Consider the following 21,471-nt stretch of genomic DNA (forward strand, 5'->3'; position numbering starts at 1 on the left):
AAAGTCGGTGAAGGGGTGGTGACGTCTGGGCTGGTGGGGAGGGAGCAGATGGGGTGGGATGGGATGAGTGATCATAGCGAGGAAGGTGGAAGTAAGGTTGTGAGGGGGGATGTGGCTTGTTGGAGGATATTGTGGGTTGTATGGTGGAACATGTGTGGTGTGTAGGGTGGTGGGTATGTTGTAGGGGATCTAGGTGGTAGGGAGGGTAGCGGCAGGGGTTGGGGCTGCGGTATGGGGATGGGTGGAAGGGATGGGTGTTTGTTGGGTAGTGGTGAAGGTATGAGGAGTGGGGTTGTATTCGCTTTCCTGCTCTGTGGGCTGGAAGGCCGGGGACCTTGCAGCTTCAGAGGTTTCCTTGGCTCTTCCCTTCAGGTTGGGATCAGCTTCGATCTTTCGCCTAAGGCGAGAGTTCTCTTGTCGCAGCGCCTCCATCTCGTCAGCACTGTGTTTCTTCAGATCTGCCAGCTCTTGTTGCATCTTCGCTTGGCCATCTAGGATGGCGGCCAGGTCAGGGGTGATGCCAGCAGGTCCTGAGGGACCAACATCCGCCTGCTTGTTCACTCCAACTTTGCTACGAGTTGAAACCATCTTCGGAGAAAAACGGGTACTAAAGGTGTTCGTCTCGTGCCCCACGGTGGGCGCCAATTGTTCCTGCAGAGAACAAATAAGATGAGTTAGGCACAAGCGTCACCTTACTATGTAGTCCGCTATGTCCTCGGTTGGCTTCTTCCCGGTCTGTACATATCGGTTTGAACCCAGAAGGGGTTACCTGCAAAAGAGACTCCGAAGCTCAAGTGAGTCAAAACTCTCAAAAAGGTCAAATCTGTGATTAATGAATGCGTACCTTTAATTACTGGGGTTCACGCGTATTTATAGAGCATTAATGATGTCTGGTTATCCCGTGGGCCGGGCCTTGTCTTGGGCTCTAGCTTGGCCTGTGAGTGGGCCTAGGCCCTAATCCAGGCCCTTAAGGCCTATTGAATGCGGGGGCTTCCATTTTACTAAGTCTCACTAAGTCTTCAAGAGCGGTTTGATCCGTTTACTTCTTGAATTGTCGGGTGTCGTCCTTGGCCGCACACTGTCCTAGGTTGGCCGCTTTGTTGTTACTTTAGTCTATATTCAGTTATGAGTTTGAGTCCATGCCGGCCCAAGTCGTGTACTTGGGTTGTTTCCAACATATATGTGAGGGTTGTCATCTATATGGTTAAGTTGACCAGGTCCGGTACAAAAACAATTATTTGGTTCAAACATGACTTTAAATCCTTTGTCACATAATTGACTTATACTTATCAAATTATGTTTCGGTCCTTCTACCAACTAATGAATTTAATGAAATGTTTAGAATAAACTATAACATATGAAACGGAACATATCTACAGCTAAGAACAAATAAGAGAGAACCCTTCTAACAAACATCAACAAGATTACATCCTACAAAAGTGCATAGAGCAATGAGGAAGTAAATTGGAGTCAAAGATGTAATGTATGAGCAGTAAGAAAGCAGTGTGTGTAAGAGATAACTAAGAGCATTGAATAGTGGGTAGCATGGAATAGGATAACATAAGCTGTGAAATGAGGCAGTGACGTATCAATGATGGGGCGGCTATGAAAGTCTCAGATGCCACTGTTGGCTTTGTCCGAGTTTCCTTTCTCGTACAAGAACAACAATTTGGAATACTTATTTTTCTCTTTCCTTCATTCAAAGTCCCTCTTATACCAATTTCACAAACCCTTCTCAACATGCATGACCAACAGTTCTTCTCTGTACTTGTTTGGCCCATCTCATTCAATCAATGTCATAGAATCCAAAGCTTTATCTCTTCTCTCTCTTCCTTTTCATCAACCCTCTTTCAAATTCTGGACTTGTTTAAGACTTCCATTGAACCCATATGGCTTTTCAGTGGGACTTACCCTAAAAAAATGTTGCTTTTCTTCATAACCTAATATGCACCAGAAAGCAAAATTTGCCCTTATCCAAGTTTGGACCCCTTTAGGTCACGTGGGGTTTGAAGAGAAATATCATCTTTTTCATTTCGTGACAAACAACATGCATGCATGTGTGTTGCACTTTCTTTCTTCTTTTCACAAAGGTGTGTCCTAATAATTCCTAAACCCCAATTCCGTATCAACATATAAAGCAATTAAGTTAATCTGCAAATGACATGAGTGTTTTGACAGTGTTGATTTTGATTCCAGAGGATGTTCCTCTTTCAACTGTTGAGTTGACGGTTTGATGTTGTCTGGGAAAATGTTATTTCCTCTGCTGGTTATGTAAGGACAAGCTCATTAAGGCCAGTTATGCTGTCACTGTGTTTAGCATGGTTCAGACCCTCTGTAATAATGTCCTCCATGTGAATGCAGGACACTTTTGTTTGGAACTTGAGTCATAAATAAGGTAGGTATATAAATTTTCACATATTGTGTTAGATAATCTTGCTCCTTAACTTCTCCCAATTAATTAATTAATTAATAACAAAACAACATTTGTTTTTCCTTAATAAGAATACTTCCATTAAAATTTAATAAGAATTCATTAATTGATGATATATAGGGATGTTCTTCTGTAAAATTACTTAATTATAAATTGTATACCATAATATAGTCAACAATCAAAAAGAGTATTCCTACCTTTTCATGAAAAAAACATATATTGAATTAACATTAATCTAAATTATGTTGGGAAGAGCTAATATTTGTAGCAACAGCTATCGCAGTTATATTCTGTCCTAGTTCAGCTCAATAATGCTTTGCCATCATTTTCCGGATCCTGATACAAACAATAACCATTAGTAACTGTTGCTACATGTATTCAGCATATAAAATTGGAACAACATGGGTTCTGCGATACAGATAAAGATACAGTAATTTTTTATAAAGGAATGCTATTTAAACAAATGTTTGTTATAAATTATGCATAATTTATTCTGACTATAAAGCAATTTCTTGTATAAATTATAATTTCAACTACATTGGATAAAAACAACATATTTTCATATATAGAAAACACTTATTAAAGTTGTTCATTGTTCATTTTGGAGTGACACATATATATAGAGATTCAAAATATTGAGCAATGTTCTTTTGGGATTACTTCCCAAAGTTCTCTTTGGTAGGGTTTAGTTCTTAAATTCTTCAATGAGGACTTCTATCGCAATAAGTTAGTTCTATCTGACTATAGATTTAAATTAATTTTCTGGCATTAGGTTTTGGTTCTTATACCCATTGTATTTCATTATTCTCTTCTTCTAGAATATATTTTTGGCACAGTTTAAGATTCTAACATAGTTGCGATATTTTTTTCTCGTGTGATTCGTCTGCATGGAATTCTGTTAAGAAAATGAAACTAAAAGATTTATGAAAATACTAAAATCAAATTATAAGAGTTTAACCCTATTCATATTAGCAAAACTAGTTTATAAGTTAAAGTTTGCTTTCACTTATATGTTATAAATTGATCTTATCTTTAGTTGATGTAAGATTTTCAACACACACTCTTTCACATAAAACATGTATATCTCAAATATTAAACTAGATATTTGTGGATAGTCCGATACTGGTAATTTAATAAATCTAACATATATAACAAACTTTATTAAAATAGATTCTAAATAATTTTGATACTATCACAAGAAAATTAATTTGTGAAACAAAATTTACGGCCATTCATTCATGACCGATAAATTGATCTTATAAATCTATGTGAATTTGGGGTGAGTGTGCCTTATCTAAATTAGAAAGAAAAAAAAAGTTGTATGGCTAAAGAAATAGATTGTGAATAGTTTGGCAAGGTCAACTAGGCCATTTAATTTGATAGTGATTTAGTTTGACTGAATTGGTGTTTGCAATGGACATTAAACAAGTGAGAACAGTGGTGAGTGGAAAATTCAGAGTAACATCAAATCAGTTTGAAGCAAAAAAGGAAAGGCATGAGTGATAAGTGAAGAGTGGAAGATTGAGGGCCATTAATTGATTCCAATGTGTGGATTGGTAAATATTGTGCTATATGTAGTTTCTTGTTATTATTAAACAACTAGAAAGTGTAGGAGAGTGGAAACTGAATATGAGCCATAGATAAAAATAGGGTAGAGCCCTACAAGAAGCTAGGCATAATGAACCTAGCTTAGATGAAGTTCTCAAAGTGGAAGTTGTACCTCACCTTTTACTAGCCCTTTTGGTGGACTCTCTCAATGAAAGCTTAGAGAAAGATGCTTAGTGATGGGATGGGTGTGACAGTCAATCAAAGGTTTTATTTATGTTTTGGGCTATGTCCAATCAACGCATGGCCCACACCAACCATTTGCTTCGGCCCATTAATGTTGTCCCCTTCATTTTTCTTTCTTTTTGGTTATGGTGAAAAGTTCCAAACTGTTCACGTAGCGTGCTTGCATTAATGGATTGAGTAGGCAAGACAAAGAATCATCCCATATTTCTCTGACTTTTTGTCCAACATTGAGAATTTCTCCATTTGTATCCCGTGATGGTACTTATGCAAAAGATTCTCAGTGCTGCCAAAACATTACAATAACTAATATCCAAACTAGGGTTACCCAAAAATTTACTCTGTGGGCGTGCCAACACGTGAACTATTCTACACTTTCTTTTTTTCTTTTCTCTCCTTTTACAAAATCTAACACACCTTCTACTGTTCTAATAATAACTCGCCAGATCAGAGCCAAAAAGCCCGTTTTTTACTTTAACTTTATTCAAAATTATCTCAATATGTCAGTCTTGTCCAATAAATTTGCCCTAACGCTACTTTCAATGTTGCTCTCCAAAACTTGGAATTGTCTAACTCATGTTCCTTTTGTTTTTCTTTTTAAATATATCTTGTCTCTAAACTTTCCTCTCTTTCTCCGTCATACAACTTTAGTTTTTCTACCAAACACATTAGCATGAAATCAAGATTACCATTTGCATTGCGAGCAACATTTTTCAGGGTTAATGTCATCTGGAAAGAAAAGCTCAGACAAAACACAATATTTAACAATTAATATTATTTGGAAAAATAACAATGATTTTCATACCCCCAACTATTATTATTTTAATGTTTATGATTGGACTTTTAACGAAAGCCTCGTAAAAGTTTTACCTATATACATACTTTTGATTGTTTGGTGAATGCCTACAGATTCTCACGTCCATAACATGAGGAAGATTCTTTTAATGATTTCATTTGATGATTTGATGATTTTCCCATGTGTTTGAGGAGATTCTGTTCAAGACATGGTTGAGCATTGATGGTATGTTTACTAAAGATTTTTTTTTTTAAACATATCAAAGAAGAAAAGAAAATAATGAATGATTGGACCGATTTTCAATGATGAAAGTATAGATAATGATATTTTGACCCACTTTTAACTCATCACTTCAATCACTCTGAGATCATCACATGACATCATTACAAAAAAATTAAAATAGATAATTGAAATGTGATTAAAGTGATGGATTAAAAGTAAGTAAAGAAAGTGGATCAAAATATCATTATTCATTTTGTTTAAATTCAAACTGAATACAGTGAATAATAGAAAGTAAATATGAGGAAGCATGATTTGATATGTTTTTAGGGTAAAAAAGGTTAATAACCCGTGTGGGGTGGGTGAAATGGTTGCATTGGTTGATTAGAGACGCTATATTTGTCTCTAGCTATGTATTTATGCATGTCATGAGTGAGAGATTATTGTTTGCGAGAAAACCCCGTTTCACATGGTGTGAGAGAAGAGATTATTAAAAAAGATGTTTCCCCTGGTGGTGGAGACAGAAAGGTGTTGGGTTAGATGGTAATTACACAGTGCAACTATCACTTCCGTTGCATTAGCATCACTATCAGCATCAACATGAGGGTCGCTCTCAGTATCCTTTCTGGTAATAACAAAGTGGGGGGAGAGAGAGACACATACACACACGCCTCCACCTTCTACAGTTCTCCATGTCTACTCCCTGTGTTCTTCTTATACCCTCTCACTTTTGCATTTTTCGTCATTTTTCTGAGACTCTCTGAAACGGAAAGGGACTGTGCCATCGCCCACTCACTCTCAACTTTTGAGACAGAGTAAATGTGGGCACACATCATCAACATTATTCTTTATATTAATATAACCCTCTCACAATTATTCAACTTCACCCTTTGCTTTCCTGCACTCCCTAGGGCTATCAAAAAGGACTCCATTTTAGCCTTCAAATTTTCACAAATACAAACCAACATCATCAAAAAAGGAGACGACACAATTCCAAAACAAAAACCTCAAAACTTACGGGAAAAACTCACTATATGTGTGTTTTTTTTTTCTTTTTCTTTATTAAATCACACAAATCTTTAATGCATATAGATTTAAATTTGTAAATATTTTTGGGGCTATGCTTTTTTTTTCTTTTTTTTTTCTTAACGAGTTTCTCTAGTTATTTTAAACTTATTACAAATTTCAGATAAGTATTAAATATTTGAGATCCACATCTACATCAATTATCAATGTAAATTTTATCTTATCACATTGATTTTGTAGGATTGGATTAAGTTTAAAACTTCACTTGGATTAAGTTTAAAACTTCACTTTATATTCCAATGAAGTTTATTAGCTTTTAGGTTTGATTTTTTCGATTAGTATCAAATTATTTACTAATATTTAGTGTCACGTTATATATATATATATATATATATATATATATATATATATATATGAGAGATAGTATGTTAGATTTTTTTTGTTGTATGTGTGAGAGAGTATGTTAGATTTTTTTTTTTTGTTGAGTAAAGATAAGATCATATTACATTGACTAAAAATAATGTATTAATGTTGAAAATTTTTATTTAGTAACTTATTATTAAGGAAAACATTGAAATTGTTGCCGTGTATCGGATGAACGAAAATGTAGATAAAGAGAGGGAAAGAAAACAAAGGAACTGAGGAAAGCTAAGAATATATATATGGTATAGAGAATGAAAGAAGAAGAAAATGGAATTGAAATAAAACGAAAGAAAAGTTGGATATACGATATCATCATTTTGATAATTCCCCCATGATTTTGTTCAAGCAAAAGAACTTTAAAGTTGTTGCAAATTACTTTAATGGAATTTAATGAAATATTTCTAATAATGCCGCCAAAACTACTATATTAACGTGTTTTGACTTTAGAACTTAATTAACGTGTTTGATATATATATTGATTTTCCATGTAAATGCTTAAGAAGAGAAAACAAAGTGATAGTGTGGTAGTTAAAAAGAGTAATAAGAAGATTTTAGGGAGTCCTACATAGGCTTTTGAGAATATAATGTTGATGGTAGCATGAAACACTAATATATATGAGACAGAGAGAGAGAAAGGAAGAGGTTATGGCAGTGCTGCTACTATAGTGTCGTATATTGGTGCGATATTCTATGCATTGCATCCTCCTTTGCCTCATTGCTCCTCTCACACTTTCCTCCTTTGCCGGTGCTGTGTCTCCTCTATTCCCAAACACGCCAAAATGCATCATATCACCATTTTTCCTCCATTCCACGTACGCATAAACACTCATGCCACACTTTTATTCATAATTAATTAAGTTTTATACATAACAAAACACTCACTGATTATTTTTAAAGCAACTTTTTCACTTGCATTATTTGTTTATAGAACTCAGAAAAAAAAAATGTTGAAAACCAGCTGGATTTGTTAGAGTTGATGTTGATTTTAGATGTGTACATTGAAATGTTTTAGGAAAAAGTGTGTGACATCTATCTATTTTAATTACAGCGTCAAAGCTTTTAAGGATGTCTGTGATTACTGCATGACCACGTTTTATCTGCAGCTTTTCACATGAACATTATAAAACTTGGTATATATTATAAGCTGTTTTCTTGATTAGAATAACTGTTTTTGAATGTTGAAAATTATGCAAGAAGCCAAAGTTAACATCCTCGAGATTTGTTTATTTATTGCCTCTCTCGTCCCCACTTACATTCTCACACACCATCACAGTACTACACAACACAACCCTCTCTCCCTCACTCTTCTACTCTCTCCTACCTAACCACCTCCTTCTCTCTCACCATCATATCATACAATAACATTAAAACACTTTCATCCACCATTTCTCAAAGATCAAACCATGCAAACTCACCCTTTCTCCTACATATCTTCCTCTCCTGCTACTAATGCCTTCTTGGAACAACCTCATCATCATCATCATCATCATCAAGAGGTTGTAGATGAAGCTTCCATCTCCCTCTCTCTCGGCCCTCCCGGCCAACACCACCACCACCACCCCAAAGGCGGCTCCTCCTCCTCCTCCTCAAATCTGCACCATTATCGGCATAACCCTACCTCCGATGACCAGAGAGGTGTAACTGTGGCCCTTCACATTGGCCTTCCCAATACCACCGCTTCACCTAACACTCCCACCACCACCACCACCACCACCAAGCCTGATCTTCATTTGGCTTCTGCTCCCATTCAGGGCCAGTACTGGATCCCTTCTCCGGCTCAAATCCTCATCGGACCCACCCAGTTCTCTTGCACTGTCTGCAACAAAATGTTCAACCGTTTCAACAACATGCAGGTGATTATTCTGCCACATCTCACAAAATAAATCACTCAAATCATAATTTCATGATCAATTTTAAAGCCTAGGTGAAAAGGATTTGGAAGAAAGTATGTAGAAGAAAAACCGCCACCTCTTTTTTATCACAGATTTACATTACACTCTCTGGTTATAATGTTTGAATTTGACACCATTAGTACTGCTTTTTCTTTCCTACAGAAAATAGCTGCGATTTGTTTCAAAAGTTATCTCTTCAGTTATCAATAGCACGAGTTTGTGATTTAATTAACCCTTTCACAACCCAAAACAGTGTTGAACATTAAATATCTATTGTTTTTCTCTTCTTAACTTACCTATATTTTCACCTCAATCCACCCGATTTTTGGTGTACCTTTGTCAGCCCTCTTACCAAAATACATAACAAAAAACATTTTTGTGAGCGTGAATATATTTTCATTGCTTATGCAGTTTATTGTTTTTCTTTCATGGTCGAGTGGTGCATTAATTAAAAATATGTGATGCGAATTTTCCCTAATGCATTGTAACAAGTAGATGCACATGTGGGGACACGGTTCGCAATATAGGAAAGGACCTGAATCGCTGAGAGGAGCAAAACCAGCTTCGTCAATGCTGAGGCTTCCCTGCTATTGTTGTGCTGAGGGTTGCAAAAACAACATAGAGCATCCAAGGTCAAGGCCATTGAAGGATTTCAGGACTCTTCAGACTCACTACAAGAGGAAGCATGGAGCAAAGCCTTTTGGGTGCAGAAAGTGTGGCAAGCCTTTTGCTGTGAGAGGGGATTGGAGGACACACGAGAAAAACTGTGGTAAGCTTTGGTTCTGCATCTGTGGCTCTGATTTCAAGCACAAGAGGTCCCTCAAAGACCATGTTCGTGCCTTTGGTGATGGCCATGCTCCTCACACTGTCGAGAGTTGTGATCAGATTGGGGAGGATGACTTGTTTGGTGACGAAGATGAAGAGGAGTTGGATTTAGAAGATGATGATGAAGGTTATAACAGTAATGAAGTGGTTTTTGGTTTTAATTAATAATAATAACAACAACAATAAACTGTAGAATGGATTCTCTAAGATGGATTGAACTTACTTCCTCTCATCCATTATCTTTCTGCTTTACCAGGTTTAATTACCGATTTATTTCTTACAATTATAAACAATACCATTCTAGTAGGTCTTTATTTCAAAATATTTTTCTTACTTCTTTTCATTTTTAAAACCGTGTTTTATTTTCTAGTTCTTATGTTAATGGTTAAACCATCTAATATAATGTAGAAAAACTAAGAAAATTGTCTTTTGAACTGTATTAGTATTACACCAGTAGTTAAACTTCCAGAAGGTATCTAGCAAACAAAATACCATTAGGTTCTTTTTTTCCAGTGTTTTTTAAGAGATACAAAAAGTGACATGAACTAAGTAATTGCTTATTTATACAATTTTTTTAATCAGTCCTTTATACTACTGGTATGTGAATCTAGTATCTATTAATGCTATTTATAGTGTGTTAGTCCTTCTTCAGTATATTTATTAACATGTTGTTATTAGAAACTATAAGATTAACAAATTTCATTTTAGAAAAATGGAATAAAATGATCAAATCTGACTAGATATGGAAGATGTGTTATGGAATATTGTTCTATCACGCTTCTCAGTGTTAGACAGGCATCACAAGTCTAATATGAAGAAATGTGCAGAAAGAAAAGTTGTTAAAAATTGACGTGAGACAAGTGATTGGTGGTTATTTACTTTGTTAGATTTTCGTTGTAACTAAGATTTGGGTGAATGAATTAGACACTGAACCTTTGTCTGTTGTCTCTCTGAGAGAGAGAAGGGTGCGAGAAGATGGAGACAAACAGTGAAATGAAAGCTAAGGTTCTTGCATTTAATGGCAGAAGTGACAGTCTTATCTAATTAAAGGACGTTTTCTTTTTCATGCTACTTTTTCCTGTGATAATGAGAGAGAGAGAGTCACCAAGAGGTAGTCAAGAGTATTCAGTGACTGCAGATGAAAGACAGACATGCAGACAGGGCAGTCACAGATTCTACTGTTCAAAACTTTGCATTTGCATAGCCATAGATATCACGCAGAGAAAAAGAAAGAGGGAAACACATACCAGTACAAAGAGACACTACACTCGTATAATGTTTCATAAATTCATATCTTTTCTTAAAACAACATGGTTAACCATGTTTAAACAGCATCGATCTGAATGTTCGTGTGATTATGAAAAATAAAATTTTTGTTATATAAAAAAGTATGAATTTTGTTTGAGGGGTCAGTGATACTTACTGAGCATGGACTAGCACTGCAGTGGTGACACACCTTTGATGGATTGATAATGTCAGTGTGTGTGGGTAACGATAGATGAAGCACTGCTATGTGTTGCTGTTTTTGGGGTTTCACCCAAAGGGCTGCCTTTTGCCTTTTCAGACCACCTACAAACAGATACTACAAAACATCTTCAGCACTTTTGTTCTTATTATTACCCCCTTCACCCACTTTTTTAACCCTTCCCCCCACTATTATGGGAATTAATTAATTAATCATTAATTACTATCCGACACTTTTCTAAGACTAACTTTCTACACCTTAATGTTGTTTCTTACCAGGCATAACATTATTAAACTGTGGTACTTCCAACATGTGTTCATAAGTTTTTGCTTCAAAGGCAATTATTTAAGTGTTTAATAGTTAATGTTAAAGATTATGAAAGTTTTAGAGGATAATAATTCTGCAACAGTGTCAATTATTCATCATGGTAGTATAATAGTGATCAGAAGCAATCATTCATGAAATAATAATGCATGTGCATGGTCATTTCTGATCTTTGTTCTTTACTCGAGGCTTTATCTTTGTGCCTTGTACGTATATATATCTTGCCCTCCTTTTCTACTTTTCCCCTCCCTCTTTCTTCTTTCGTAGTATGAAAAGCAGATTGAAAATGGAAAGATTGAATAAACAAAAAGGGAATAAATTAATACTGTGCATGCATGCTTGGATCTTCCAAGTGAAAAAAAAAAAAAAAAAAACTATTTGCTTTTGCTTTTAGTTTTGCTTCATGGATCCAAGTAACCTGAATCATTAAATAATGTTTGTCTGGTTATCGGGGAAAAACAATTCTCAAAAGGATTTTAAACAACAGAAGCACAAGAGTTCAGTGTAGGATGATAGAGAAGTAACATTAGAGACATAAGCTTCAGATCCGAGGCAAAAGATTCAATTCAGAGTAACAACTACTTTAACGTTTAAATGGTGTAGTTCCCTGTTAAGTAGGCAATTTTACTGTTATGGTGTTTGTTTACTTTTTATTGATTAACTAAACATCAGACATCCTTGGTATTCTAAATACCATATTTTCTAATATTCATTATTTGGGGAGTGTCACTTCTTTCTTTTACCAAGAATTTCTTATAGTCTGAATATAGATATTGTCGCATAAAAATTATTTTGTTAATTAAGTTATGTTTTCATATACATAATGAATAAATATACTATTTTATTATAATACGTGAAAAATATTTATTATTTAGCAATTGTAATATAAATATTATCACCATATATAATTAAACGTCTCAGTTTCAACCAAATTAGTGCATATAAGAAATTAGTTCACAGTATACACCATTTATATATTGTGTTTCTCTTTATCCAACACAGAAAATAAATACACAAGAAATAACAAGAAGCATGTTTCAATTTTTATATATATAACAAACTTTGTACATATTTGTGCAATATATAATTATAACATAAATAATTGATAATCAATTAATATATTTATAGTATAACAGTACACTTGTATTTCTCACCTATATTTTGCAAACATATTACAGTCACCTCCACTCTTCATCATCTATGTCAGATATCTTGTTGTTATCTTCACTTCTATTTCTTGACAAAATTTGAACATTTATTTCTCACATTTTTTTTCTAGCTCTGTTAAATTGTCATATATAATTCATGCTTTCAATTCACTGACATCTCCATTATTGCGTACAACTTCCTAACAGTGAATTTTTAGTCTTTAATTCTCTTACTAATGTTTATGAATATAAAATTCAAAATCCAAGTATTAAATTACGTAGTTATGTTAAAATAATGATTAGGAAAATGCCAATTCATTTCTAACCAATATGAGTTTTGGTATTAACGTATTTAATTAACTACTTAATTAAGTTAAAAGAAATCAATGTTTATAAAATATTAACAAATAGACTAGGAAATGTATTCACACATCAGCAATATCTATTTGCTTTAGGCCGTAATCTTCGTACATTATAGGTTGTTTTTTCTCACCATTTAACCTTTTGTAATATGAATTCTATAGGGACATGTCTAAACACAGCAACCACACACGTTACACTCATAGGTTTTGACCTCTTTATCTGAACATATATAAACTTAACTCATCTGAAAAAGCTCAATGTACTCATGTCACTTATAAATGATTCATGTACGGGGATTAAAAGTATTCTAGCTCATATTTTATAGCATATAGAGAAATCTCAACTTCAGATACACATCTGAAACATATATTGTTCACAGGTTTAAATCTAAAGTGTAGACATACTTTTTCTCTCGGAGGTTATGTTGCATTGTTGAAATCAATGATGTTTGATTTACGTATTTATATATTTTTCTCCATTTTATCAATCCTTTTAGAAAAATTGTTATTTTGCTTCTGTTTCAACAAAAATTCTTACAGGGAGGACAAATATGTTTTAGTGAATGTTACAAATCTAAAATAAGTTAAATGTTTTTTGTTGGTAAATAAGTAAAAAACTTTACAAATTTAATATTTTAAAATTTGTACGTTAAAAGGTGATGACTTATTTGTTTTATATGAATTTATTTACTGTTTATTGGTACTATGTCATACTCAAAGCCTACTTTTCTGATGATATAAGAAATGATTATATTAAAAAAAAATACTAATTATAATGGCAATTAAATACCAGTGACTTTTTTGCAATTGGTCAACCTTTACAAGACATTTTAATGCATTATATAATTGTAATTAATTTCTTTTTTCACATTTGAAATACATACTAATACTTTGTTTTGACATAATTAATTTCATTTTTGTTTTATACGTACTTTTATATGACATTGTTGAATTTGGTTAATTAATTAATATATGCATATTTTTAACTAAGAAAATAGCATTAAAAAAATGAAATATTACTACAAAAAACAACATAATTTATATTGATTATTTGTTAAATTTTACATTGGCATCAATGTAGATTCCTCCAAACTAGAAAGTGAGACATAATATTCTTTCTATACCAATTTTAACCATAACTATTATCTAATCTGTACTATAATTAGGAGCATATATAACCTCCTCAGGCTACAACAATGATTGCAGTGTCAACCATGGTCAAATCCCTACTACAACAATCATTTTAACAATAAACACAATTAAATTTGTACTGTAATTTGCGACATATATGAACCTCTACACGAAGCTATGATAATAATTTTGCTCAAAATTATTAGTCATTTTTTTTCTTCACATTATTACAACTATTTATTTATAGCAAAACATAGTCGGAATGAATGCACACAACGATGGTATAAATGGTAAAAATTGTCCATTTTTTAATGACAATTTTGTCAACAGTTCTAAAATTATTATAAAAAAGTGATTAGAATCACCTTTAAATTAACCTTTTTCTACTAATGTTCTTCTCTTAATTTACAAGTTGTGAAAAAACATGAAAATTTATGAACTTACTTAAGATTTCTAACTATCAATAAAGTTGATATTTCAATTATGAGAAAAACTATAATAGTTATGGTAGTTTGTTAAACCTCCAACAAAAGTTTCAATTTCCCCTTTTAATGTAGCAGAGTGATAACCAGGGTATGATCCAATGAAATAACAAAGTGATGAGTGATTTAAACATGTGAAAACTGAGTTGTGTTTGTAACAATGGGGAATACTAAAATAAAACTCTAAATTAAGCTAAAATGGTTCTAAAATGCTAATGAAATAATGCATGAACCGTTTTCAAAGTTAAACTCTAAACCTGGACAAAATGCATATTTCGAGTATATATATATATATATATATATATATATATATATATATATATATATATATATATATATATATATATATATATATATATATATATAAACAAAAAAAACTCTAAACAGATTCATTTGGAAAAATGATATTACACTTTTGAGAAAATTTTCTTTAAACAATATTGTTTCCAGAAAACAATTCTTGCAGTTACTCTCAGAATATTAAAAGCAAGGAAATTGATGGTGTCACGTCCAACAATACGCCAAGTGCCAATATGATCGTTACTGCCTTTACTAACAACCAACAGTGCACTCTGTTTTTATCTTAGTTAGTTATGCTTTATTCTTTATATATATATATATATATATATATATATATATATATATATATATATATATATTTGTAACCTCCCTATTTCAATCGACACGAAGATATACAGTAATAAAAATAACATCTTCACTTTTTCTTCTCCTAGTTTTCCCTTTCTCTATCGTTTCTTTTTCCGCTGCCTTCATCATCTCACATCCTCGACTATTCGTTTCTCTCGTCCATGGAATGACAATTTCCAAGATGGTATCAGAGCTCTTCATTTGAAGAGCTCTGTTGCACGTCTTTGATCGGTTCATCTTCAACCTTCTTTTTGAATCTTGCTTTTCTCTTTTACCTTGTTTACGTTGTTTCCTTTCATCATGGCCAATGAGGATGTGAAAGCCGCTCCCCCTACACCATCGTATCTTTACCTGCATCCGAATGAGAACCCAACAGTTCCCTTGGTGTCCCCCATTCTTGAAGCATGTAACTACCATTCTTGGAGTAGGTCTTTCGTGACAGCCTTGAGCGCCAAAAACAAGCTAGAGTTCATTGATGGAACAGCTGAGGAACCAAAGAAGAATGACCCAAATTACCCGCTGTGGAACCGGTTCAACAACATGGTGGTTTCGTGGTTAGTCCATTTTGTCTCCCCTTCGATAAAACAAAGCATACTATGGATGGACAAAGCGAAGGAAATCTGGAAGGATTTGCGGTCAAGATTCTTCCAGGGGGATCTTTTGAGGATCTCTGAATTGCAAATGGAAGCAGCGTCCCTGAAACAAGGTGATCTCACTGTGACGGAGTTTTTCACAAAGCTAAGGACAATTTGGGATGAGCTTGAAAAATTTTAAACTGGAACCTACTTGCAAGTGTCCTACCAAATGCTCATGTGACGTTGCTTCAGTGATTAAGCAACGGAAAATTGAAGATCACGCCATGAATTCTTGGGAGGACTCAATGATCAATACAACAATATAAGGTCACATGTCCTTCTTCTTGAACCCATTCATCCTATTACTAAAATCGTTCATTATGTAGCACAACAAGAACGACAGATTAGAGGAAATTCTTTCTTTCCTAACACTGATGCCAAGATTAATGCGGTTGCCACTATTTCATGCACCCACTGTGGAAAAGGCGGACATGTCGAATCTACATGCTACAAAAAGCATGGTTTTCCAACAAATTCTGATAAAGGGAATAGAAACAATGCCAATAGAAAAGTCTGCACGCACTGTGGACGAAACGCCCATACTATTGATGTGTGTTATAGGAAACATGGGTTTCCTCCAGGCCATAAGCTTCAAAGCGTAAAGACAAGTTCAGTCAATCAAGTGGAAACTCAACATGAGCCAAAGCACAATGACTAGCAACGTGATGGAGACCAAGATTTCAAGCTCACTCAGCAACAATATCAGGCTCTATTGGGCCTTCTACAACAGACCAATGATGGCAGTAAGGCCTTAGCCAGCATAAACCAGGTTGGATCTATCACATCATGCAGTTTTGATCCAAGTGTTGTTACTCTTACTGCACATTCTTTGAACAAAGATAAATGCTTAAAATGGATTTTAGATTCCGGTGCCACTAACCACATATCTTCATCTTTGTCAAATTATGTCTCTTATAATCAAATTCACCCTATTCCTATCAATCTTCCTGATGGGGCAAAAGTAAATGCAACCTACATAGGAGTTATAAGATTTAATAACAATTTCTTTATAAAGGATGTTTTGCATATTCTAAATTTTGCATATAACCTCATATCCATTTCTAAGTTAATCTGTGATCATAATTGTGAGGTAACTTTCACCTCCGATGCTTGTATTATTCAGGATGTGAGAACCAAAGGCAAGATTGGTATAGCTGATTTTTGGGGTGGCCTGTATGTGCTAAGAACTGGCTTGGGTCATGAAGAAAATAACACTACATTGATTTGTAGGAATGTAAATAAGAATAATATTTGGCATGTTCGATTAGGACATCTTTCTAACCAAAGACTTGCTGTCATGAAGCAACAACATCCTTGTATACAATATAATATGAATGATTGTTGTGATGTTTGTCATAAGTCTAAGCAAAAGAGACTTCCTTTTCCTGAAAGTTTTTCACATGCGTCTAATGTTTTTGATCTTATTCACACTGATATTTGGAGGCCCTGCTCCACAGCCTCCTTGAATGGAGAGAGGTATTTCCTTACCATCGTTGATGATAACACTAGATTTACTTGGATCTTCCTTATGAAATCCAAGGCTGAGACTCGTACACACATTATTAATTTTGTCCATTATGTGAAAACCTAATTTGGTAGAACGGTTAAAGTCATGCGATCTGATAATGGCATTGAGTTTGACATGAAAAGTTTTTTTCCAAAATGAAGGCATTGTGCATCAAACTAGTTGTGTTGAGACCCCTCAGCAGAATGGTATTGTCGAGAGGAAGCATCAACACATTATGAATGTCACTCGTGCAATCCTTTTTCAGTCCAAACTTAGCATGCAATTTTGGAGTTATGCTGTCACTTACGCTGTTTTTCTCATAAATTGTGTTCCCACTCCTTTTCTTAAGAATACTTCACCCTTTGAAAGGTTGTATAACAAAATTTTTGATATAAATCTCATTCGGGTTTTTGGTTGCTATGCTTTCTATCTACAAAAACAGCTGACAGAAAAAAATTAGATGCTCGTGCTGACGCTAGCATCTTTCTTGGGTTACAATCAAATGTTAAAGGCTACATTATTTACAATTTAAAAAGTCACACAATTTGTGTCTCTCGAAATGTAATCTTTTATGAAAATCAATTTCCTCATACTAGAGTCTTTGAAAAACAATGATTCTTATCATGACCTTGCTGTTGAGCATCAAATATCACACCATGACACCCTTTATGAAGAAGATTTCAATTCTGAAACCACCAATGACACTTTCGGTGCCACTAATGACGAAATCCCTGCCAATCATGATCCTCACATCGACAATAGTGATACTGCAGATGATCGCAATGTCCACCATGAAGATGTTAGTCTTTGCAGATCTATTAGAATTAGGAATGCTCCAACTTATTTGAATGATTACCAAACCAATTTGGCTATGCATAAATCCAATTACCCTATCAGCTCTTATGTTTCCCTTGCTCGGCTCTCACCACATTTTAAACAGGTAGTTCTCTCTCTTCATACTGACAATGAACCAGAGAATTACAAAATTGTTGCACAACAAGAAAAATGGAAGAGAGCCATGCAAGAGGAGCTTGAGGCCCTGAAACAGAACGCAACCTGGAGCATCCTGCCTCTTCCCCCCAACAAGACAGCCATCGGTTTTAAGTGGGTCTATAAAACTAAATATAATGTTGATGGTTCTGTGAATAGGTATAAGGCACAGTTAGTGGCCAAAGGCTATGGTCAATTAGAGGGGTTAGATTATTTTGAAACCTTTTCTCTTGTAGCTAAAATTACTACTATCCGTGTCTTGCTTTCTTTAGTTGTTATAAACAATTGGCACCTCAAGCAATTGGATGTGAATAATGCCTTCCTTCATGGGGATTTACATGATTTACATGAGGAGGTATACATGCAGGTTCCTCCTGGTCTGGCACGTAAAAAGGATCATGTTTGTCTTTTGCATAAATCCATTTATGGTTTAAAGCAAGCAAGTAGGCAATGGTATGCTAAATTGTCCTATTTCCTTATTTCTCATGGATATAAGCATGCTACTGCTGATCACTCATTATTTTTAAAGTTCTCTCATTCGAAAATCACTACTCTACTTGTGTATGTTGATGATGTTGTCTTGACAGGAAATGATTTAGATGAAATTTCCAGCATTACTTCCCTGCTACATGACACCTTTAAAATAAAAAAATTTAGGTGACTTGACTTACTTTCTTGGTTTTGAAGTTGCTAGATTTGTTACAAGCATACATCTCTCCCAACGTAAGTATACTCTTGACCTTCTTAAAGACACAGGCATGCTTGATTCTGCTCCTGTTTCCACTCCTATGCATGTATCAAAACATAAAGTTGCTGAAAACACTGATATACTTCTAGACCCCACTCCCTATAGATGACTTATTGGAAGGTTAATATATTTGACTCACACACGACCCGATATCACATATACTGTGCATTTTCTTAGCTAGTTTGTAGCTACACCTACCTCCCAACATCATCAAGCCACATGCGCATTCTTCGTTACCTTAAGAACGCTCTTGGCCAAAACATTTTTCTCCAAGCAACATGTGACCTTCAATTTAAAGCCTTCAACAACTCTGATTGGGCAAGCTGCTCTGCCACTCGATAACAGGATATGTCATATACCTTGGTCAATCTCCCATTTCCTGGAAGTCCAAAAAGAAACCGAAAGTCGAGTATCGTGCCCTTGCATCCACCACTTGTGAATTGCAATGGCTCATTCATCTCATGCATGACCTACAAATCCAAGTCTCTCAACCTTCCCTCTTGTATTGTGACAATCAATCGGCCATACAAATTGCTTCCAACCAAGTTTTTCATGAAAGGACAAAACATATAGAGATAGATTGCCACATTGTGAGGGAAAAGGTTCAACAAAAACTCATCAAGCTTTTACCTATTAACATTCACCTCCAACAAGCTGATATCCTAACCAAGGCTCTTCCTACTCCTACTTTTTGTTTCCTCTGTTCCAAGTTGGGAATGCTTAATATATATTCCCAGCTTGAGGGGGGCTCTCAGAATATTAAAAGCAAGGAAACTGATGGTGCCACGTCCAACAATACGTCAAGTGCCAATATGACCTTTACTGCCTTTACTAACAACCAACAGTGCACTCTATTTTTATCTTAGTTAGTTATGCTTTATTCTTTTCATATATATATATATATATATATATATATATATATATATATATATATATATATATTTAACTTCCTTATTTCAATAGACACGAAGATATACAGTAATAAAAATAATAGTTTCAGTTTTTCTTCTCTTAGTTTTCCCTTTCTGTATCTTTTCGTTTTCTGCTGCCTTCATCATCTCACATCCTCGACTATACGTTTCTCTCATCCATGGAATGACAGTTTCTAAGAGTTACATCTCTACTTTTTTCATATATGCATATAGTCCATCAGATATCTTGTTGGTATCTTCACTTCTATTTCATCTTTCTTGTTAAAATTTGAACATTCATTTTCAGTTTTTTTTCCTAGCTCTGTTAAATTGTCATATACTTTCTGCTTTCAAAGTATAGTTCACATACATTTTAATTATTATTTTTTTTTTTTTGCATACAACTTTCTGAAAGAGTAAGGTTTTAACCTTTATTTCTCTTCCTTGTTTATGAACATAAAACTCAACATTCAAGTGTTAAATTATGTAACATTATACTAACATTATGCATATCAAATTTTAAATAAATATTATATATTAAAACATTGACTAAGAAAATATCAAATCATTTCTAATATGAATTTTAGTATTAATTTATTTAATGTAACTAAAAACAATGTTTATACAATATTAATAAAGTAGACTATTAAATGTATTCACACTCCATCTTCAACAGATCATGTTCTGGCATTTTTTTTTAAAAATTTGGTAGGGAGATGCAATGAAACTATCAAACAGCTGAAATTCAGTAACAAAATTGCAAATTTACTAGAACTGGAAATAATAAATAAATAAATAAATAAAGTTGCGCTGGAAAAGCCTCAATCAAAAGAGTGTTGATATCATTTTTAAGAGAATGATATATAGATAAGATTATATCACTTTTAAGTTAAAATCTCAAGATATTAAATTTTTAGATATCCTTTTTTATAATATTTACTTTATCATTTTTGTTATTGTTGTGGTTAGGAATGTCAACGGGACGAATAGGGTACGGGTAGTAGTTTCCCTATATCCTACCCGTTGGATCAATATTCGTCCTATACCCGTACACATATTCGTCGGGTATCCATTATGTGGGTACCCGCTTATTTTTTTCATATTCGTGGGTATTCACGGGTACTTTCGGGTATATACAAAAAATATTTAAAAAGCAAATATTTAACCATAATTAGTGTTTGGATCAACAAACCCACTTCCTTCGATTGATTCCTGAAAAATAAACAAATAAAAAATCACTGACAATTTATATTGTAGTTTATTTTTTAATGAAGTATTAAAGAAATTACTAACTTCATCAATGTCCACATCTTGCAACATTGTATAAAGCTTTATGTTGTTCAATTTTAATCTAGAAGAGCTTGAAAACATAAGAAGTTCATTAAAATTTTCTAACAATTGCTTAATTAAAATATCTAAGTAAGTGTTAATTTCATTACCTTCCATGTTAGTCAATAACCATTCTTGGAGACACATCAATACCTCTACATTATCTGGAAGTAATCTACTTTGATGAGTGGTAAGAATTCGACCACCATTACTAAATGAAGACTCATGATGTTTTTTACAAATATATATATATATATATATATATATATATACATATATATATATATATATATATATATACATATATATATATATATATATATATGTGTATACATATATATATATATATATATGTATATATATATATATATGTATATATATATATATACAT

At 33.8% G+C, this 21,471-nt stretch overlaps 1 protein-coding gene across 1 annotated transcript; it reads left to right on the forward strand.

Annotated features, from left to right (window-relative positions):
• Window positions 1–7,954: 7,954 nt before the first annotated feature.
• On the forward strand, window positions 7,955–9,721 carry LOC114174281 (zinc finger protein WIP6-like). The gene is made up of 2 exons (XM_028059096.1): window positions 7,955–8,536; window positions 9,071–9,721. The coding sequence occupies exons 1-2, from the start codon at window positions 8,087–8,089 to the stop codon at window positions 9,563–9,565; spliced, it is 945 nt and encodes a 314-aa protein (XP_027914897.1). The 5' UTR covers window positions 7,955–8,086; the 3' UTR covers window positions 9,566–9,721.
• Window positions 9,722–21,471: the final 11,750 nt, after the last annotated feature.

This window comes from Vigna unguiculata, chromosome 2 (genome assembly GCF_004118075.2).
Source record: "Vigna unguiculata cultivar IT97K-499-35 chromosome 2, ASM411807v1, whole genome shotgun sequence".
Taxonomy (NCBI): domain Eukaryota; kingdom Viridiplantae; phylum Streptophyta; class Magnoliopsida; order Fabales; family Fabaceae; genus Vigna; species Vigna unguiculata.